Source organism: Kogia breviceps, chromosome 6 (genome assembly GCF_026419965.1).
Source record: "Kogia breviceps isolate mKogBre1 chromosome 6, mKogBre1 haplotype 1, whole genome shotgun sequence".
NCBI lineage: Eukaryota > Metazoa > Chordata > Mammalia > Artiodactyla > Physeteridae > Kogia > Kogia breviceps.
This window is the reverse complement of record NC_081315.1, coordinates 125,705,153-125,729,024: the sequence shown is the minus strand read 5'-3', so window position 1 is coordinate 125,729,024 and position 23,872 is coordinate 125,705,153. Positions and strand designations below refer to the sequence as shown.

The following is a 23,872-nucleotide window of genomic DNA, read 5'->3' as shown; positions in this document are numbered from 1 at the left end:
GGGAGCCCATTCTCATCCAGTCATTACCACTGCTGAAGGCTATAAGACTGTATCTCACTCTTACATGCTTTATTAACAATATCTAGTAATTATGTATAGTAATATTGGGCTACCAAAGAGCATTATTTTACTCTTTGCAAAAGACTTTGTGAATATTTGGAAACTACTTATTTCCTCCCCCTTCCTCTCCCTGTCTCTGTTGTTCTCATTTGTTTTTACAAAAAGAAAAAAATAGATATATTCAAATAAAATTTTCTCAGGTAAAGGAGAACTACTAGCAAGTTAAGTTCTCTCCCCCCTCCCCTTCTCTCACTTTCACACACACATACAGTGTTACATTTACAAAAGCCTTGATTGAACACAGGGAGCTACATTTCCTAATTATATAATATTGTGTTCATTGTTATAGCACTCACTTGGTCTTTATACAATCAATAGGCATCTCTTTATAACCAACCCAGATACTATATTGTGTTTGTAGAACTGGAAGCAAGCTGCTCAGCAGGTGTGGGGTACTGAAGCCACAAGGTATACAGAAGTCATATGGCATCTCTAAAGCACTAATCTCAAAAACAAGCCTCAAGTGTTCCATTAGTTTCCATTTTTTCCTAGTGTTTTACTTTTATAATTTTCTACATTCTCATTTTTGAAAAAAATTATATCATTGATTAGAATGGGCCTTCAACAGCCTTTCTTTGCCACACCTCAAACCCTCCTTAAATTCTATGGTATACCTCATTAATGCTAGTAGTACTAGATGTAATACTAGTAGATGTATTACTAATGTATTACTAATAATAGATGTAGTACTCATACTATTACTATAGCAATATGTGAAAACTAAAATGTTAATAGTACAATAATTTGAAAAGTACTAAGGAAGGTCACTATTTAAATGCAGCCTTTATGGCATTCTTTTGTAAATCAAAAATTTACTCCTTAATTTATTAACTTTTAAGTGAATAATCACTAAGCGGCCTATAAATTGAATGTGTGTGAGACAGGATACCGGAGATATTTTACTCTAAAATAAAAATCTAGTGGTCAAAGAATGGATTATGAGACCATTAAAAATATATGGAAATTATAAAAAATGGATAACAGGGAAAAATAAATGTCCATTGTGTAAACTATAATGCAGATATTATTTGGCAGTATTTTTGGTAGCATAAGTATTGGTGGGTATATGTGCTGGAGTCTTGGCCCTAAATTACCTTTAATCTGGCTTAAAGCCTACGCAAATATATATTGGAACCTAGAGTTAGATGGTAATTCTCATAGTCCTGCATGCAAATTATTTCTGAAATTCTTGAACAGCATTGTCATTTGGAGCAACACATAAACTAATATCAACCTTCAGATTAGAAATTATTATTCAAATAACATTTTAAAATGTGGGAGATGATCTTAATGATTGTTTCTGAATTATAGTATTCATTGTTATAATAAAAAGGGACTAAGGTTTGACATATTAATAATATTGCAAAAATGAGTCTTTACCTAGGCTAAGGAGATATTATATATTGCTATTTAGAGTCTTTAAAAATTTTTTTCTACCAGAAGATTCAGTTCTCCATACCATGATATAAAAGCCTTGGTATTGCATGCTGAAGTGTCACCCAGGATAATTGAATTACCTGTTAAAGCTCCTGTAATCAGGCAGTTCTGCCTTTCCTTCAGGCTTGAAAAGTTTAGGGTATAAAGCCTCTAAAAGCTCCGGATCATTGCTAATGGCCTGTTCCCAGGGTGACTGGTAGTACTTAGGGACAGCTGTGGTGTTGAATCTTTCAGGAGGAATTTCCTTCAGTGGTCCAGAATATCCTTTGGAAAAATATTGTAAGAATAAGTAAACACAGAGTGCCTAAGAGTTACTAAACTCCACCTAACATTTTCCTATGTTTAATTTTTCATGCAGGGGTAAATTTATGAAGAATGCATTCTTTTTATTATCTCTCAGAAAAGAGTAGTCTGAAAGTGTGAGACATTTTTAAACCCCTTTTAATTTATGGAATTTTCAAAAGAAACCACTTAGTGTTTAATTTTACCAAATCATAGTTAATTTTTTACTTGACTATCATAGTATATATTTGTTCAATGAAATGATTAACTTAATTTTTTAAAAATTGTGCCCCTTATATTAATTTATACTAAGCCTTATATACCACACTTAATGGATTAATTTAGAAATGTAAATTGAGTGTCTACTGTGGTCTAGGTTCTGGGGAAATGTCATTGAAGACAAAATCTCCCTCCTCTGGAGCTGATTCTTTAGAAGTAATGTTCAGGTGTTGACTATCCTAAATTTCTGAGTGGTCTGTAAAATGTTCAAGCTTCAAAATGGTGAAGCAATTTGTTTCCACTGTCTTAATCAGGCCCTTCTTATTCCCTGATGTGTCCATCCCTTGTTTACTTTGTTCCTGAGGATTTCTAACTTTTCTGCTTCCAGTCTCACCTCCTCAGTTTATTCTCACATGAGCTAGAAATTTTCTGTAAGTACCATTTAAAAGTCACACAAATTCCTGGCGTAATTGTGAAACCATTTTCACATGCATTAAGTGACATTCTTCAAGTCTTCAAAGGCACAGCTGTTTACTCTCCAGCTATACTACCATACCACCTAGTTATGTCTTTCATATAATTCTCTCTTCCACCATGTCAAAACCTCTACATTGATCACTCCTACTTTTGGGTTTCCGTGATGCTCTTTTCCTTCTCTACAATATTTTCTATTTTCTTCTGTCAAACCATGCCTATCCTTTCTTTACGCTAAAAATTACTTTTTCTTTTCCAAAAACTCTTGATAATTTCACCGGTAGACAGTTATTTGTTTGCAGTAATTTAATTTTCTTCTGATTGTCTCCGGTATCAAATGATAGTCTCTTTGGTAGGCTGCTACTCTCCGCTTGCCACTTAAATGTTAGTGTTACTCAAAGCTCTTTTCTTAGACTATATACTCTGCCTAGAAAATTTCATTTATATTCTTGGCTTTAACTGTGACCCACATATTGATGATTCCAAGGTTTGTTTTTGATCTCCAGGCCCTTCTATTCAACCACCTATTATATTTGTCCAAATTAATACTCTCCTGGCACCCTTTATAACCTATGTAGACCTACGTGCATCCGTTTTCCAATACATGCTGCTTCTTTTTGTATATTGGTCATCTTAGCAAATGTTATCACTACCCTCAGATGTCCAAGACAGAAGCACTGTCCTAAACAATTCCTCATTCCCACAACATATCAGTAAGTATTACCAACTATATTTGAGGATTTCTAAAATAGGGGCCCTCAACTTTGTGTTTCTGAATCACCTTGGGCACCGACGACTTAAAATGTTGATAATGGAGTCTTCCCTCCAAAGACAGGAAGTTTCAAGTATTGCTTACAAATTGTATGCAGGTGATTTGCAAACAGAACATTGGGAGATCTTGTTCTAGCAAATTACCCCTTTCCTCCTCATTTCCATTTTTACCTACCTGGTTCAGGCCCTGCGCATCTCTTGCCTGGGTTTTCACAGTAGCCTTCATACTTATCTTTTAGCTCTCAGCCTTTCGTCTAGGCACCTCCCTGTTGCTGCCTGAGTGACCTTTTTAAGTGGAAAACTTTATCAGGTCACTCACTTCCCTTACTCCAGGTTCTATAATGGCTACCCAGGACAAAAATCAAAACTACTCAGCAAGGGAATTCCTTGGTGGTCCACTGGTTAGCACTTTCACTGCCATGGCCTGGGTTCAATCCCTGGTCGGGGAACTAAGATCCCACAAGCCATGCAGTGTGGCCAAAAAAAAATAAAAAACTATTCAGTATGACACAAATGGCCCTACCTAACTGTCCAGCCAGCCTCATCTCCTGCCCTCTCCTCTTACATTTTATGTTCCAGAACTGTGAATCTACTTGAAGCTTGAGTTCCGTTATGCCTCCCTATTGTTCCATTTGTTCCCTGTGCCTGGAATACTCTCTCTAACTCTTGTCACCTACAAATTGCTATTTTGAGCCTTTGCTCGAGGTTATCACTTCTGTTTATTCACTCCTGACTTTCCCAGGAAAGCAGAGTTACCCTTTCCCATGTCTTTCCTCTGTATAGTATACATAACTCCATTACCATGACTACCACATTTTATTTCCTATTCCTTTCCTAAAACTGATCTGAGTCAACCATATAGAAATTGGAAATTTTAATATTCTGTATTTTTAAAAACTTACTGAAATCCCACTACCAAAACACAATTTTCCCCCAGTTTTTCTTCACCTATAAACATAATGATCACATAACTATAATTCTAGTGCACGTGGAATCTTGTATTTTATTGCAAATCAGTTTTGTTTGAAATACTTTTGAAAGCTTCTACATCATGTTCATGATCATTTTAAGGGTTTTGTAATAATCTAATAATAATCTGTTGACTTGAGGAACTATAAATGGTCTAATCTTTTCACATTTTTGAATATTCCAGGTTTTCAAATTTTTTAACAGACAGAATTAACTAATAACTTTTTTCTTTTTGGATACACTGAATTATTTACAAGAAAGAATCCACATATGTTTAACCTCTCAGAAATAATACAATTCAACAATGCTACATGCCAACATTTTTGTTTGATTTTTAAATATATTTTTAATATAACTGGTTTAAATTCAAAGGAAACTCATTCCTACAGTATTGTGGCATTGTAAGACTTATTCATATTTGAGATAAGTTGGCTTGTGGAGATATAGTAGGTTAATCAATAAAAATTTTTGCTAAATTGGGATAAGCTATAATTTGCTCCCTGAATTTGTTATACTTTTCAACTCATCGACCAAGAAGGAAGGATCCATTACTCTTGCTTCATCACAAGCTATCTGATAACCTCCAAACTCTCCCTTTTCTTAGACTATATTACATAGACATGTCCAAATATTTAATAATTGAATATTTAGCTTTAAATAGCTATGTGAATTTGTATTTTCAATGTTTCCCTCTTTATATATATATATACATAGATAGATAGATAGATGGATAGATATTAATAGATAGATTCCTGATGGTAAATAAAATGTACATATGATATTGAATTATATATGCAGAGAGAAAATGAGACTATAAATATAGTGTGGACATTTGTCCTGTCTCCCTATGTATGATTCCTTGAGGGTAGAGATGAATTTTTCTATTCCTTTTGTAATTCCATAGTTTATGATAATGATGATTAATAAACATTTTAACTTAGTAATGGGAGTACCAGATTGAATCAACATAAACTTTTCTATATGTCTTCTGTTTCCTATTAAAAAAAACCCCTACCGTTCCAAACATTAGAAAGCAAGAGGTTGCAATATAGTGGTTGGAGCTAAAAGTATATGTATATAGTCTGTTGAGTATTAAGAATATAAGGTGGGTAGGGAAAGGATTAATTTTAACTGAGTACTTTATTATATGTTAGGGACTATACTTACATTTTCACATTTAATTCTCACAACGACCATGTGCAGTGAGATTTATTTTCCTTATTTTACAGATGGAGAAAACTGAGACTCAAAGAGATTTATTTTCCTTCCCAACACAGTGGTAAAATGGGCAGAAATGAAAGGAGCCTGCAGGTTGAACCCAGGTCTGTCTGATTCTAAAGCTTGTTTTTCCTCCATGTGCTTAATGTTGTATTTGAGAACTTAAAATTGTAAAGCTATTTGAGAACTCTATTACAATGCTTCACTTCAGAATTCTGTGCATTCTAATTGTGTATTTGGTTTCCTTCAATGTTACTTTATTATGTCTATCAATACCTTTTCTCATTGTGTTCAGTAAGAACGTCCTGATAAATCTAAGCTCATCAGTGACTGACATTCAACTTACTTTTAAATAAGATTTAATATTATACAGTTGCTTTACTTATATATTTTCAAAAACACTATTGCTATTTGAGAAGATTTCCAGAAGTACTCTTGCTAAATTTAACTGTTTAATTTACAAACATATGACATAAATATTGCTAATTTCAATATAAAAGTAGTTGAAAATTTTATAAACCTACTTTATACATTACTCTTGAGGAAAAACCTAAAGGTATTCGCTTTAAGTTATTTTGAAAAGTTATTATCTAAATAGATCAGATAATTTTTCTGATTGAATATTTCAAAATCAAACAATACTTCTAAGTAACGTATACTGATTTGGATAGCATTTGCTTCTCTTTTAAGATAATAAACAAATATACAGTATTAAAGTATTGCATTTAAGGTTATGTAAGAGAGCAGAAAATAACAAAAGCAATCTCCACAAGGTCACTTCACATGAGGCATCTGTAAATTTGGTACCAGAGCTGTATTTAATTCTTGAACAGTCAATATTGGCTTATAGCTATTCACAGCCCCAGGTTCTTAATTTGTAAAATGAGGATTATAATAAATGTCTTAGAGTTATTATTAAATTAGACAAATATATATCATAGCACTTCATAAATTGTACAGTTCTATACAAATAGGATTTCAATATAATTACAAACAACTTAATTTTTAATGTAATAGGTGATTGCCAACAAATACAATGGACCATCTGAAAGAACTTAAGACTACTGTAAATGTTTTACAAGACTCCTCTAGGTCTAAATCTTTACATTTGTCCTGAACTTATCTACAAAGTAGATATATAATGAGAAAAGCTGTATAATTTAGATACCATTTACTAAAGAATCCAAATGACTTGAGTCATATATTTAAGTGCATAACAACTTTATTGTTCTATTTGTAAGGGGATTAGTTACCTGGTGCAATGTTTTCTGGATTTGGGGGACTTCGTGGATCCGGGGTGTTAGGAGGAGTAAATGGGGCTTGCTGTGAACCACTTTCCAAATTGCTTCCATCCAGTTTCTCATTCTGCATGGCAATATTGTGCTGTATTTGATCAAAAGTAAACTCAACTGAAAACTCAAAAATATTAGATACACTAATAAGAGATAGCATATGTGCAAGATGCCATTTGTATACTTAGAATTTAAATACAATGCCACTTTATTGTTACATGAGGTCTCAATAATTTATATTGTAATTACTTGAGCTATTGAATGAGAAATTTTACTGATACCAATCTAAGATCTGTTTTGTGATGGCAATCCACTTAATTAATTGAGCCTTACTGTGTGCCAGGCAGTGTCTAGGGCTTTGTATCAATTATGTAATTTGCTATTCACAGCATACCTAAAAGGGAAATCTAAGTATTTAATTTTTAAGTCTTTACTAATTTAATATCATACAGCATACTCGCCAAACATACAGCTTAATCATTGTTACATTACTATTTTATTTATACTTGGGATTTAATGATATGCTTTAATATGCCTTGTTTTAAAATTTAATCTGAAATTTGGACAGCAGTCATATATAATAAAAAATATTTGTACTTTAAGCTGCATGAACTTATAGAAGGAAGAATTTGGGGTTTCTAGAAAATAAAATGCTTAGAAGAGCATTTGTCTTTAAAGTTTTAGGTGAATTTGTTTTACTCTTATAATTTAGGATTTATTCTATGGTAATACAGCACTTTAAAAACAGTCAGTTTGCATTTTAACAGAGAAAAACAGACATTGTAATAGGTTACATCCTCAGAAATATGGCTAGGACTTATCTCTATGGTAAAGTATTGTTTTAATTATATATGAGAAATATACATATACTTTTTAAAAAGCCAGTCTATTTAAAAAGTGTGTAAAGTCAGATCATCTTTTAACTTTAGAAGGAAAAATTTATTGAAAGCCATAGCAAGTAGAGACCAATTTTGACCTTCTTCTGTGTGACATAAGCAGAAAGTATTTTAAAATATTTTTTCATTTCTGTATTTATTTATAAGATGATAAGGTAAAGTACAATTTTACAGTTTAATACTTATTCAACTTTATAGAAATGTGAGGATAAAAGACCATTTTGTCCTAAAATCCAAATACTATAATTAAAGACCATAAATTAAGGCCTCACCTGACAAAATTATGAAGAAAATAAAGTTTATTGCATTTTCAGGCTTCTCCCACCCACAGCCACTCTCCAGGTGCCTTTTACCTTCACCTTACTCTAGGCAGCACCCTGGTAAAGTTGCTGTGGAAACGAGTAGGGCAATGTTAGTAGGGGTAATAAGCTGGCTTGTGGAGCCATGCAAGAAGGCATGAGAGGCAACATCAACTAGGTGAGTACAGGGTCTTGATTACTGGGCATAAAAGTTTGCATTTTATTCAACAGTCAATAAGAAACAATTTCTAGAGATGAGTAATGCTATACGCAGATACATCAGTTTTCCATGTTTTGAATTTAGCTCTTGTCTTAAGTTCAACTTAATTGACTGGGTTAGTATCCTTTTTTACTTCTGAACCTACACCACCTCTTAGAAAAGAGAAAAGTTCTCGCTAACTTTAATTATAAATAAAAGCCAGTTGAGATAAATATAGAAAGTTTAATTGTATCATGCATAAAAATTACTGAAATGTGCCCATGAAATGAATTTCACCTAAACTTACAAATCATTCTACCTACATTAATTTAAAAATTGTCACACTAACCTCATTTACAGATGGGAAAATCAACTCTTTCTAAACAGTCATTAATTATCAGGAGACACCCAGTAGCTCTATTGTCATTGTTAAGTATACAAACAAAGACTTTTAATAGTTGGGTAGTGACTTATTTTAGTTATGATATGAGCCTTAAATTATTTTTTATAAAGTTATTCTTTGAACAAAATAAATATATGTTCAGAATCTCAGTATATTTAGTTTGGTCTTATTTCAGAATTACTTGTTACAGTATACTTCTCCTTTTCCCAGTATTATCTAATATTTTAAGAATTTTGAAAAGTCCATAGTTACTAAAAGCATATGTAGTCTTAACTGTAAAATGTGAATTGTTTTGATTAACATCCTTTTGTTGTGATTTACAGAAGGGAATTTTAATTCTGATGAATCATTCTTCTATTTTAGTTTCACTCTAATGCTCCTTTTCTTCATCCTTTTCTTTTTTTTTTTTTTTTTTGCCTATTTCTGTAAGAAGTGGATTAGTTCATGAACTAGGGCTTCAAAATTGGCATATTTAGCAAGCAACGTATCTTCATTTCTTTTTAAAAACGCCTATTTTCTGTTGTTATTTATGACATAAGAAGTTTTGTGTAGCTTCAGTTTGCCAGTTTCTCAGCAATAGAGTAAGCCCAAAGCTGTGCTTTTTTTTTTTTTAATAATACTTAATATTTAAACCAATGGCATTGATTACCAGGGAGTTGGCTTATATTTTCATCAAATGATGTCCTGAACATTATAATAAAATAAGAAATGCAGAAATATAAGTTAAATAATTATTTTGACAATATCTATAGCTCAAGGGAAGCAGTAAAAGGAAAAGGTCATTTCAGAAAATGTAGTCAATAAGTTAATTTGATATAAATCATACAAAGATGATTCAAGAATTAGATTACAAGTAAATAGTTGTTTTCTATTTTTCAATGTTATTTTGTCTCTCCATCACTAGACAAGGGCTGTATTTATTTATCTTTGAAATCCCAGCATAGTTTCTAGAACAAGGTAGGCAATCAATAAATTTTTGCCAAAAGTATAAATAAATGAATGGAGCAAGACTTGAACCTAATATTATTTTTTAAATTCCTGTCATATTATCAATGCTTGCTTCAAGTTGCAATCTAATACCGTTATAAAGCAAATGCACCATCATACAACGTAGCTCACTATCTTCCTTAATGATTTATTATGCAGGTCATTTTTAGGATTAGGATCAGAGAACACAGATCTTTAAAGCCAGAAAACACCTTAAAAAACCATTTGCGGGCTTCCCTGGTGGCGCAGTGGTTGAGAATCCGCCTGCCGATGCAGGAAACACGGGTTCGTGCCCCGGTCCGGGAAGATCCCGCATGGCGTGGAGCGGCTGGGCCCGTGAGCCATGGCCGCTGGGCCTGCGCGTCCGGAGCCTGTGCTCCGCAACGGGAGAGGGCACAACAGTGAGAGGCCCGCATACCGCAAAAAAAAAAAAAAAAAAAAAAAAAAAAAACCATTTGCATTAATCCCTTATTTTATAAATGAGAAAACAGGTCCAGAAAGGCAAAGAAAGTTTTAAATTGACTCCAAATTACACAGATTGTGGGAGAGCCAGGACTGAACCCTGGTCTTCTGGTTCCCAGGCCAGAGTTTCTTTTAATTACACCATGACAAGTGTCAGTGCAAGAAATCTAGAATTCTGAGAGCTGGGTTTCAGTCTACTTTATTATGGTGTTACTTAAGCCAAATAAATATGTGTACTTCCTTGAATACTACTTTCCTCATTTCTAAAGAAGAGAGAGTACATTTCATCAGACTTCAGAGTATGTTATGTAACTCAATGACATGTGACTTTATTCCATATATTATTATTGTTTATTGCTCTATGTTATTTATCAGCATTTAATTGTTTATTTCAATATGGCTATTTGGGATTATTTTATTTATTTAGTTCCCAATCTTCTAGGAACACTGAAAAACTATCAAGACCTGTTCTTAAACATTTTACCTATGACCAGAACATTTGACCACAGGTGTATAAGATTATTGTCAGTAATTAGAAATACTAGTGATAAGAGAATATGCTTTATTCTAATGGACATTTTAGATCTCATTGTACCTTCTACCAGAGCTGTACTTAGAGGTATATTTAGAGATATAAATGTAAGTTATGAAAACTAGATTTATTCATTTATTCAGATGTCTAGACTTGTAGATGACTTTTCAAAGAATCTCCCTTAAGCTGCTATATTTCATATTATTCTTCAAAGCTGCTTCTCTGTTGTCATTATTGAAAGAATATGATTATATAATTATACTCTGTCAGATGAGGTAGGGGTTATTTTAGGCTCATAGTGTATTAGCTGCAGACATTTTCTGATAAGAGGATACTGGGCATAATTATAGGGTAACATAACATTACATTTATCCATGACTTCAAGTGAAAACCATCCTTCATAAGTGTAAATACTATGGTTGAGTAAAGTTTGATGTCTAACTGAATTCATAATTATAACTAAATTCAATTCATGGGTGTTGAAGGATGCTCATTAATGTGAAAAAAAACTGTTTAAGATGTTCTCTAACCATTTATTGTTAACCAGCATCATAACAAGGAAAATAGAAAGTTCAGGAATGAATAAAATTTTAGTGTTTGCGAGTGTGGTTGTTAGTTCTGTAATGTGTTTTAGTAATTATGTAAAAGATCAGTGAAACCAGCCTGTTTGCTGTAAAGAATTTAGCTGTCCATTCAAAACAACTTAACTAGTGATGGCAGCTGGAAAGGTTTCAGGTTTAAATTCATAAGTAAACTTATAGACTTTTCATAGCTATAGGAAGAAGCCCTCAATAAAAAAAACCACAAAAGACAAAAAAACAACTTATATTTGTTGTAGTCTCTAGCATCCCCTCAAATTTAGAACCAATGCACTATTGCTTTTTGATTCTTCATACCTGGTATTTTATTTTTAAAGTCATTTTCCCAAAGCTAATTGTTTTTCTACTATGAACTTCTTCCTCTAAAATCTCTCTAAATGACAAGAGAATATGGTATTCATGCAATATGTAAAATATAACTTCATTAATTCATTTGCTTTTTTAAACTTCTGGTTGATGAAAACTTTTGTCCAAAGAGTTTTGTCCACATTGGTTTTGTTGTTAATAAATAACAGACTTCTCTACACAATGTGGAGAAAATACTTTGAAAGGAGATCAACTGTATCTGTAGTTCCCAGGCATGTTTTACTGCCAGGATGTATTCAGCCAATAAAATGTTTATACTTACTTTATGGAGCACTGTGCGCTTTGGAAATGTTTCCATCCCAAACATTTAACCAGTGGTGATAAGACCATGGAAACTTGTAGTACCACAATCTCCACTCCCTCTCCCTGGTCTTAGCAGAACAGAGGAGTTCTTCAGTGCCAAATCTACAAACTTACAATGTCTGTACTGAACTAAAAAGATACTCATATCATGCATAATATTTCTTTTGTTTATCCACCTAAACTATTCATTATCATGAAAAAAAAAGTCTAACAGAATCAATGAAAAGAAAATTTGTAGAATACTTGTTTGAGAATCTAATAACATATAAATTTAGAAGTGCTGCCTGTTTATTTAGATACCACACTATCAAGTTATACCTACATTTATTTGTGCTTTAGATTCATAATGGAAATTTTCAAATGTATATTTGTCAGATCTTCTTTGTCGCATCTTAAATAGTCTGGCACCACGGTTACTGAGAAGGGATAATTCTTCCAACATGATGTCTCTGGGGATGCTGACTTTTTTTCCCAGGTCCATGCCATCTACATCTGTAAAACAATATTCATTTGCTTGAAAACCCCAAGATAAGCATTTTTAAATGCTTTGCTAAATTTCATGATTTATTGCCCACTATATGCTAGTATAGTGACTAAAATGTAGGCTCTTTACTCAGACTGCCTTGGGCTGAATCCTGGCTCTACTACTTTCTAACTGTATGATCATAGATATGTTACTTATTTTTTGTAAACCTCAATTTCCTTATCTCTAAAGTGGGGCTAATAATAACACCTACTGCATAGGGTTGATATGAGGATTAAATAAAATGTTTCTTATCAAACACTTAGCATCATACCTGGCACATAGAAAGAGTGAATGAAAGTAAGCTAATGACACTATCAATTTAATCTTTCCTTATTTAGTGAGTTTTCAAACAACACTGCTCATAATTCTCTTCATAAGCTCTGTTTGACTCCCAACATTTTTCTGTATCAATTTTAGCAATCTCTGTTACAAGAATGCCTACCCTTTGGCCCATGCCACCCATTTTCCTGTCTCTGTCAGAATGCTATTCATCCTGCCTCTAGCACCAAGGAGCCTAACATAAAGTAGGTGGGTGATAAGCATTAAATGAACAAATCCTTCTCAATCTAGCTTATGTGCCATTTCTGTCAGTTCCTTCTCTAAAATCTCTATTCATAATTATTCGTGCCTTTTCTCTATTCCCATAGCACTGAATCACAATTACTTGATTCCATTTTACTTATTATATGGCTTGCATATTCTTTATGTTTTTGTCTTTGTGTCCCCCATGCCTTAAATATAGGAGATGTTCAGTAAACAACTGTTATTTTCTATTTCTAGTACTGAAGGACTTTTCTAAAATCCCAAAGAAATAAAACTCCTCCACTTGCTCCTTTAATCAGAAATATCTTTTTGTGTAACCCACAGAGTTCTTTTTCCACTGTGGACTGCTCTTAAATGCAAAGAAGAAAAATTGGACCATTTGTAAAATAAATAATTATGCTGGTTGATTGGGACAACATTTTCTGATGTAACAAATTAACCCTAATAATTAGGCTTTTGGAGGTCTTTAGGGATAAGATAATAAAATTACTTACAAATTTTCTCCCCATTTTGCCTTGAAAAATAAATCAATTTGTTTATATATTTTGATGTTACCCAGAGAGGAACTCCACTAATTATAAAAATTATAATATCAAGACTTCTGCTTCTGGGAAGATAGAATAGATCCACTTTTCCCTATACCTCTACTAAGTAAAACTAAAAATCCTGGATATTATGTATAAAATAAACATAAGAAGGCTCTGGAAGTTGGAGAGAAGAAGGCAGACCAACTAGGGACAACAAGGTCCTTCCTCAGGATCCAAGGAACAACAAGGTACTGAATTCTCTGGGTTTTCTTTTAGCCCCATATATCCCAGACTTGGAGCTGAAGATGCTATTAACCCAGAAACACCAAAAGGTGCAGCCAAAATCCTCCAATAAAAGATTGTTCTCACTAGCCAAGACCAGGAAAGGAGCAGCCTAGAAAGACAGAAAACTTTTAGACAATAGCTACTCTACTTCAGCCAAATGCCACAGAAAAAACTTTGGCCTCACCCATATCAACAAAGTTCAAGTGGGGAGCCCAAAATTTTACCCTTGTGAGGCTGTAATGAGGTGCCCCAATGCTCCCATAAGGGTGGTATCAGAGGGGCTAAGGAGGAAGCTGGAACTTTCATCCCTGTCAGCCAGTAACAACCCTCCATCCCTGTAGTGTTAGTGGAGATCAGGTGGGGATTCTGAACTCCTACCCCCTCCTACTAGTAACTAAGTGACGCTCCTCAAGTTTCAGTGGGGGCCAACTGGGAAACCTTGACTTCCTACTTCCACCTGGCAGTGATGAGGTGGCACTCTCCTTCCCCTGCTGAAGCAGTGTCAGACTAGGATAGATAAAACAGAAGGCTTAAATAAGAGCAAGATTCTTAGAGCATAATATGACAATATGCAGGCTCAAATTAAAAAATCATTTGTCATACCAAGAATCAGGAAGATCTCAAGCTGAATGAAAAAAAGACAGATGCCAACATGAGGTGACTGAGATATTAAAATTAAATTACAAAGATTTTAAAGCATCCATGATAAAAATACCTCAAAGAGCAATTACAAAGTTTCTGGAAACAAATGAAAGAAAAATAGAAAATTTTAGCAAAGAAATAAAAAATCATGGCAGAGAAATAAAAGTTGTAAAGAACCAAATAGAAACATTAGAACTGAAAAATAAAATACCCAAAATAAGAAGTTCAGTGGATGGATTCAATAGCAGAATGGAGGGAATAAAGGAAAGAAATGGTGAATTGAGAGATAGAACAATGGAAATTACCCAATAATAACAACAGAGAAAAAAAAATAGACTGGAAAAAAAAAAAAGAAAGCCTTAGGGATTGGTGTGACTAGAACAAAAGATATAGCATTTGTATCACTGAAGTCCCAGAAGGAGAGGAGGCATGTGGGACTGGAAAAGTACACAAAGAAATAATGGCTGAAAACTTCCCAAATTTAGTAAGGACATAAACCTACAGATTCAAGAAGCTAAAAGCATTCTATAAAAGATAAATCTATAGAACTCTACAGCAAGACATATTATAAACTTCTAAAAACTAAAGACAAAGGGAAAATCTTGAAAGTAGCCAGAGGAAAATGACAACTTACCTATAGGGAGGAAAAAAATGAGAATGACAGTGGATTTCTCATCAGAAATCATGAAGATCAGAAGGAAGTGGCACAAAAATGCTGAAAAAAAAGAAATGTCAACCCAGAATCTGATACCCGGTGAAAATATTCTTTAGAAATAAAGGGGAAATTGAGACATCTTCAGATGAAGGAAAACTAGGAAATTTGTTGCCTGGAGACCTACCCTAAAAGAATGGTTCATGCTGTTACAACAAAATATCAAAGACTGGTGGCTTATAAACAACAGAAATATATTTCTCATAGGCCTGGAGGCTGGAAGTCTGAGATCTGGGTGCCAGCATAGTTGGTTCAGTTGAAATCATTCTTCTGAGTTGTAGACTGCCCACTTCTCACTGTGTTCTCACATGGTGGAAGGGACAAGAAAGCTCTCTTGGGCTTCTTTCATAAGGGCATTAATATCATTCATGAAGACCCCACCCTCATGGCCTAGTCACCTCCCAAAGGCCCCATGTCCTAATACCATCAGGGACATTAGGATTCAACGTTTGAATTCTGGGGGGCCACAAATATTCAGACCATAGCAAATAACTAAATTAAGTTCTTTAAACAAAAGGGAAACAATAAAATAAGGAACCTTAGAACATTGGAACAAAAAAAAGATTACAGTAAGCAAAAACGTGGGTAAATACAGTAAGCTTCCCTTCCCCTCTTGAGTTTTCTAAATTATATTTGATCATAGAAGCAAAAATTATAAAACTCTGATATATGTAGAAAATAGTTAACACAATTATATTATAAACAGGGGAGGGTAAATAGACATGAAGGTAGGTAAGTTTTCTGTACTTCACTTGAACTGATAAAATGACAATATCCTAGACTTTGATAAGTTAAGCATATATAATGTAATAGAACAACTACCAAAAACTATACAGGTACACTTGAAAAACTATAGATAAATAAAAATGGAATTCTGAAACATGTGCAAGTAATCTGTAGGAAGCTAGGAGAAAGAAAACAGAAGGGAAAAACAGAGACAACAAACAGAAAGCAAAAAATAAAATGATAGACTTAAGCTCTACTACATCAGTAGTAGAGCTTAAATAAAAATGCTCTAAGTACCCTAATTAAAGGATAGAGACTAGCAGACTGGATTTAAAACATGACCCAAATATAAGCTGTCTAGAAGAAACTCACTTCAAGTAAGTGCCTTGAACAGTATAGGCAAGTTGAAAGTAACAGGATAGAAAACGATATCAAGCAAACATTAATCAATGGAAAGCAGAAGTGCTTATGTTAATTCCAAAGTGGACTTCAGAGCAAAGGAAATTTCCAGAGACAGAGAATGTTATATAATGATTAAAGTGTCAATCCACCAAGAAGACCTAGAAATGCTAAATGTGTATGCACCAAAAAACAGAGCTGCAAATGGAGCAAAAATTAATAGAACTAAAAGGAGAGATAGTTAAATCCACAATTAGAGTTGGAGACTTCAACATTCCTCTCTCAACAAGTGATAGGACAACAGAGAGAAAATCAGCAAGGATATAAAAGAAATCAACACCACCATCAACCAGTAGGATATAATCCTACTGTTTATAAAATATTTATAAACAGTATAAAATATTCTACTGAACAACAATAGAATGCACACTCTTTCCAAGTGCACATGGACTATATACCAAGATAGACCAATATCTTGGACCATAAAATAAGCTTAACAAATTTAAAAGAATCAAAATGATATACAGTATGATCTCTTATCACAATGGAATCACACTAGAAATGAGTAACAAAAAGTTTAAAGAAAAATCTCCAAACATTTGGAAACTAAAAAAAAATCACACTTCTAAACAATCCATGAGTCAAAGAAGAAGTCTCAAGGGAAATAAAAAATTCATTGAACTGAGTGAAATTAAAAATAGGGCATATCAAATTTATGGGGCACAGACAGTACAGTGCTGAGAGGGACCTTTATAGCACTAAATGCATACATTAAAAAAAGAGGAAAAGTATCAAATCTATACTACAAACCCAAAGCAAGCAGAAGGAAGAAAATAATAACGATAAGAGTAGAAATTAAACACAGAAAAACAATAGAGAAAAATCAGTTGAGCACAGAGTTGGCTTTTGAAAAGATCAGTAAAATTGACAAACCTCTAGCTAGACTGACACAGAAAAAAAGAAATGTAGAAGATACAAATTACCAGTATCAAGAACAAAATAGGGGATATCACTACAGCCACTGCAGATAGCAAATGGATAATAAGAGAATACTATGAACAACTCTACATGTAAATTCACATAAATTTGAAAACAGAAAATATATGACCAATCCCTTGAAAAGCAGAAAGTAACACATCTCACCCAACATGAAGTAGATTATTTGATTAATCCTATAACTATAAGGCAATTGAATTTATAATTTTAAAATCTCCCCAAAAAGATATCTTCAGACGTAGATGGTTTTACCAGAGAATTCTACCAAACATTTAAATTAACGCCAATGCTACATAGTTTCTTCCTGAAAATAGAAGATGAAGGAACAGTTCCCAATTAGTTTATTAAGCTAATATTACCTTGATAGCTAACAGAAACAACACACAAAAAAAGAAGCTACAGATCATTATCCCTCATGCTTATAGAAGCAAAAATCTTTACTAAAATATTAGTAAATAGAATTCAACAATACAGAAAAAGAATTCTATACCATGAACAAGTGGCATTTATTCCAGGGATACAAGATTGGTTCAATATTCAGAAATCAATGTATTCCATCTTATTAAATGGCTAAAGAAGAAAAATCACATGATCATACCTTTGGGATCTAGGGCTGGACAAAATGTTGTTAAACTTGACATCAGAAGCACAGTCCATAAAAGGAACGGTTGATAAATTAAGCAAAATTAAATACTTTTGCTCTGAGAAAGACTGTGTTAAGAGGATGAAAAAACAAACTACAGAGTAGGAAACAATATTTGCAAACCACATATGTGACAACAGACTAGAATATATAAAGAACTCTTAAAACTCACCAGTAAAAAAGCAAACAATCCAATTAGAACATGGGCAAAAGACATGAAGAGATATTTCACTGAAGAAGATATACAGATGGCAAATAAGCATAGGAAAAGATGTTCAACATTATTAGTCATTAGAGAGATGCAAATTAAAACCATGAGATATAACTATACACGTATCAGAATGGCCAAAATGAAAAATAGTGACAGCATCTAATGCTGGGGAGGGTGTGGAGAAACTGGATCACTCATACATCACTGTTGGAAATATAAAATGGTACAGCCACCCTAGAAAATTATTTAATAGGCTCTGTTAAAAACTGAACATAGGACTACCAGCAATACTGGGCATTTATCCCAGTGAAATGAAAGCTTATGTTCATACAAAAACCTATACACAAATGGTCATAGCAGCTTTATTCTTAATAATAATAATAATAAAAGAAACAACTCAAACGTACTTTAATGAGTAGGTTAAAAGTTAAAAACACTATGGTCCATCCAAAGCATGGTACTCGGCAATAAAAACGAACCAACTATTGAAACAACACAACAACTGGATCTATCTCTAGGGAATTACACTGAGTGAAAAAAGCCAATCCTCAAAGGTTACGTACTGTATGATTCCATTTTATAGCATCTTAAAATGAAAAGATATATACATATATATATATATATAAATGGGAGACATTAGTGATTGGTAGGACTCTCTTGACTGCATGAATATCAATATTCTGGTTGTGATATTGTACTATAGTTTTGCAAGATGTTGCTCTTGTGGGAAACTGGGGAAAGGTACGTGGGATTGCTTTGTATTCTTTCTTACAGCTGCATGTAAACTACATTTATATCAAAATTAAAAGTTTAATAGAACTATCAAGCCATGAAAAGACATGAATGACCCTTAAATGTATATTGTTAAGTGAAAAAAGCCAGTCTGTAATGGCTACTTTATGACTCCAACTCTATGACATTCTGGAAAAGACAAAACCTTGGAAGACAGTAAAAGAATCACTGGCTGCCAAGCGGCTGTGCGGAGGGAGTGGCGATGAAGAGGTTGAGCACAGGGGAATCTTAGGGCAGTGAGATTCTTCTGTATGATACTGTAATGGCAGACACGTGACAGTGTGCATTCATGAAAACCCACAGGACAGTGCCGCACAGTGTGAAACTGTATGTAAACTGTGGACTTCAGTTAATAGTACTACGTCGATATTGGTCCGTCAGTCATAACGAGTATAACGCACTAATGCAAGATGGTAATAATAGGAGAAACTGTTGGGAGGAGAAGGGGTATATAGGAACACTATACTATACTTTCTGTTTAGTTTTTTTGTAAACCTAAAACTGCTCTAAAAAATAAAGTCTATTATTTAAAAAATGTTCAATTAAAAAATTTTTCATAGCCCTTCCTAATGCAGTGCAGAGTGGCATTGTCTACTCTCTAAGGTGAAAAAAAAAAAAATCCTGTGCTTTACAGTCCCCAGGATTGGCAGAAATAGCTTATGGAAGAGGAATGAAGGCGCACAGCAGGGTAGGTGAGGGTATTTTACAGTTTCCTGGGATTTGTTTGCCAGCTCTGCTGAGTTCTACAGGGAATATTCACTATTCACTAAATAAACAATATTCACTATTGTTTATTTGCAAGTGTTTGGAGTCTCTGTTACTGTGTGCTAGCAACATGGAAGGAGGAGCTGGGTTATTTTTCAGTGTGTCTATGAGTATATCCCTCAGTGTTCTAGAAAGTGTGACAGGAGTGGACTATTTCAGCTTTTTGATTCTGGAATCAAAATAGCAAGTTCCCTTTAGATCACAAATGATCAAAAAGACACAATATGGCTTATAGTAATTTGATGCAGTACTACGGGGTGGAGGGGAAATCTCCTTTAAATTCTTCTTAAAATAATTCAATTAGTAATGCAAGAGAGAGAAACAGAATAAAATAATAACACAGAAAATCGAAATCCATAGATTTTTTTGTCCATTAACCTTCTAGGAATACACATTCTATGTAATGTATTTATATATTACAAATAATATTTTTAAACAGATTTTCTAATGGGACATTTTCAGGAAATAAATGCCCCAAAGCAGGCAGCCACTAGAAAATGCAAAGACAACAGTCTTTATATTATAGCAATGGAATCTTTCTCCTTACAGTTAAGGCTACAAAGTTTTTTCATAAGGAAACCAAAACAGGGATGCAACTTTTCTCTTTCTCTCCTTTTCTGTTACCAATTTGAGTCATTATAAACAGTTAAATGAAAATAGAGGGGCTAGAAAAAGGAATAGCTTATTATTATGTTATTTTCTCTAAGTTCTAAATTTCAAGCTATGGCATAAGTTTAATTTGGGGATCCCAAGACAAAAATTTGAGAAAATGTTTTTATCTCATTTTCCTCTTCCTAATGGCCCCCAATATTAGCTGATTCCACCAATGTTTCTGAAATAACCACATGCCCTAAGTGAATTCCATCCCTCTGGCCACTTAGATTTACAATAGTTTTCTGGGGTATATTTGACAGGAATTAATTACCTTTGTGATTGATACAGGAACAGGTGTATGACCTGACCTAGGCCAATGAGGCAAAATATCAGGACTTTTCTTTGTGTACATTGTGCCAAAGATACTTTTCCTACTGCAGGTAAGCACGGATGTATATTGCCCAGGAAACTGTTGGTAGGTACTTGATAAAATGATAGAGCCAGATGTGGGGTGAAGCTTACCCCAAGAAAATCAGAGCAGAGGGAGAAAGAAACCTGGTCCTTAATGGCATACTTGAGCTGCCAGATGAAGACTTACCAGATCACCTCTGAACTTTTCAGTTACGTGAGGCAATAAATTCCCTTCAGTTGGTTTCTGATTTTCTGCTATTTTCAACTAAAAGCATGCTAACTATGGTCATTCTCTTCAGATCTTCATCTCACTGATGTAAGTCCAAAAAGTCTATTAAGATTGGAATCAAGAAAGAGTAAAGAAGAATAGCCTAGAAGCCCAGCAGTGGGGGCCTCGAAGAGGAGAGGAAAAAAAGAGCAGAAGTGTAAAATATGGATATACCTCTGGCCAGACTCATTTGGGCTCATAAGAAACATTCACGGGGCTTCCCTGGTGGCGCAGTGGTTGAGAATCCGCCTGCAGATGCAGGGGACACGGGTTCGTGCCATGGTCCGGGAAGATCCCACATGCCGCGGAGCGGCTGGGCCCGTGAGCCATGGCCGCTGGGCCTGTGCGTCCGGAGCCTGTGCTCCGCAACGGGAGAGGCCACAGCAGTGAGAGGCCCGCGTACCACCAAAAAAAAAAAAGAAACATTCACTCCTTTTTAGCAAAACACAATAATCATCACCCAAGCTGCTACAAGGAGTAGATGTGCAGCAAGAGCCATGTGGAACTTACCTACCCTCAATAATCAGTTGGTACAATCCATTATTACTAGTAAATTTATACCACAAGAGAGGAGATATAAGAGACAAAAAGGAAAGAGGGGAAGAAGGCACACAAAATAATTGACCAACTCTCAACTCTCTTTGCTTATTCTTCATACTTCCTTCGACTACTTTAAGCCTAAATATTCTCCCTCTTACTCTGTAAGTAACAGACAGTGAGTTAATAGTTGGCTGTGAGTGACCATCTAAAGGTACTGTGGATCTCTGGGACCAGAAGCACTGCATGAGAAATCTAGTAGTGTCTGGAGCAGGCTTGTACTGGTTCACAAAAGTCGATTGATAAATTTTCAGAAATTCTGTGAGCCAGTAGTTAAACTCAGTGAACATAACCACTATTAAAATTAAATTATATAAACTTAATAATAAGTTATATTAAAAAGAAAGCAATAAATACTCAAAAATATCACTTTCTAAATGTTTTACTCCTTTTTGCTATTATCTATGCTCTTGATGTTTTCTTATATCTATTATATCTGTATGGTGGAAATACTGTATAGTGTTGTATTACTACACATCTCTTCCCAACTCTGCATTCAGTTTCTCCTTGATGGTAGCTCAAAATTGGCCATGGCAAGAGTATTTATACCACAGAAATTGGCAAATTCTACAAACCAAGGCATTTTTCCCCCCAAAGAACCAGTTAAATATTCACTACCATACTGATAGACATAGGAACATTTTAAGTCAATATATTTTGCATAAACAAACAAACAATAAAAGACATAAACTAAATTCTCCAAGGTTTTTTTCCCCTTCCCCCCAGTAGTTAAGTTTATGATGTAACTGGAGCTGGAGTTCCAGACCATCTGTGAGTTGGGAAATCTAATGTATGAACACTTTCATTTACTTAAACTTTCAGAGTGAAAAGAATGGTGTCAACTGAGCAGATAGAATCCAAATTCAGCTGTTCCCTGCCCTTTATTGCAAACCTCTGTGCAGGGTCTTAACAGTGTGTTTAATCTGGATGCCTGATAAATGATATAACTTATTCAGGGTTCATATCCTTGCCCTGATGGATTAGAAGGTTGTCTTTGTGGCATTAGATCATCTATTGAAAATAATATTGCTAGGTATGCTTTCCTGTTAATGTCGTTTATAGTGATCCAGAATTTTCCATTTATTCTTTAAAGATTTTATAGGACTTAATCTATTATAGTTTGCTACTATTTTAAGGAAATAATGATTATTTTGGAATAAATATCTAATTATAAAAAACTATTAAAATATAACTTTAGGGTCTTGACCATTATCAAATTAATTTCTACAAAAACCTCCACATTTTTCAATCTACTAGAAATATTAAATAATTGTGATCAATATTCTTTCTCAGTAATGTCCTCAAATGTGCATTATTTTGTAGCTAAATTAAGATTTAAAATCTTACATTAAAAAGTTCAAACTTTTGATTTCTGAGTATACTTTCCTTCCACTTTAACCATATTACTATGAGTACTGGAAACCAAATGGAAAATTGCATTTTATTGGGAGAGTATCAATGATCTTTGACAATGTGATCAATTCCTTTTTCAAGCCTTTCTTCAATATGCAGTCTTATGAGCAGACACTGAACCTAAATTCCTCCAAAGGAAACTTTTTTTTTCACATTTATTTCATAGGTTAACATTCTAAAACTTAGTCAACAAGGATTTATGTGTGCACAGGTAGTTCTGTATTTTTAATTTGTAATTTTGATCCTGCCAAAGTTACATATTTAGTTAGATCAGTGAATCCAATTCATAGTTTGTAAAGATACCCACTTACAAATAATAGTAGTAAGACAAAAGATCTTTTAAAACTGTTTCCCCATGATTCACTGGCAGCTGCAATTCTGGTAAAATGGGCAAAACCATAGAAGGGGAGATAACTGAAATTGATTTGCTTTAGCGTGATCCTATCAATTTACTTAAAAGCCTGATTGAAGCCAAGAGATTTTCTCTACGCTTAACAGGACTCTTCTTCCTGTTTACAGACAGTTGGCCTGTGTGGATTGAATAATAGTCCATAAATATACATTACTGTAAACTGCAACATGCATATATACATATTATATAAAAGTTAATAGTCCAGACTGCAATTTTGAATAATAGTTGAAAGGTCTACATTTGATTAAAAGTTTATTAGTAATTTTTAATAATTTTCTCTAGATTAGAAAGTTGATTTTGAAACTCATCTGGGATTCTATATTTTCCTATTTCATATCTCCTTGCCTTGATTTGAGTTCAAAAATTTACTGTTAATTAAAGTATTACCATTCAATAACTGTAAATCTATAAACATTTAAAAAATGAGATTACCAATGTATTGAATTGTGCAAATTGAGTTACACAAACCAGTAATACATCTAGTACTGTTTATAGGATGTATACCTAGAGCATATTAGAGTGAAAAAGGCAACAAAGAAATTATGTTTTTCATTCTTCTAGTATGATGGAATATGGCAAGAA

General features: G+C 33.8%; 1 protein-coding gene and 1 long non-coding RNA gene across 3 annotated transcripts in view; one reads left to right on the top strand and one right to left on the bottom strand.

Annotated features, from left to right (window-relative positions):
* The window catches only part of LOC131758539 (uncharacterized), a 30,427-nt gene extending 24,837 nt beyond the window's left edge, over positions 1-5,590 (top strand). Inside the window, exon 3 of the long non-coding RNA XR_009336211.2 lies at positions 5,502-5,590. This is a non-coding gene — a long non-coding RNA (uncharacterized lncRNA). The remainder of the gene's footprint in view (positions 1-5,501) is intronic.
* Positions 1-23,872, bottom strand: part of MYOZ2 (myozenin 2) — a 35,431-nt gene that overhangs the window by 6,614 nt on the left and 4,945 nt on the right. Inside the window, exons 3-6 of one of the 2 annotated variants that reach the window (XM_067036576.1) lie at positions 14,986-15,066; positions 12,151-12,320; positions 6,744-6,873; positions 1,638-1,821 (exon numbers count right to left, since the gene is read on the bottom strand). In XM_067036576.1, the coding sequence (XP_066892677.1) occupies positions 1,638-1,821; positions 6,744-6,873; positions 12,151-12,320; positions 14,986-15,066 (565 nt within the window). The remainder of the gene's footprint in view (positions 1-1,637; positions 1,822-6,743; positions 6,874-12,150; positions 12,321-14,985; positions 15,067-23,872) is intronic. The other variant, XM_059066748.2, reaches the window with a different exon arrangement.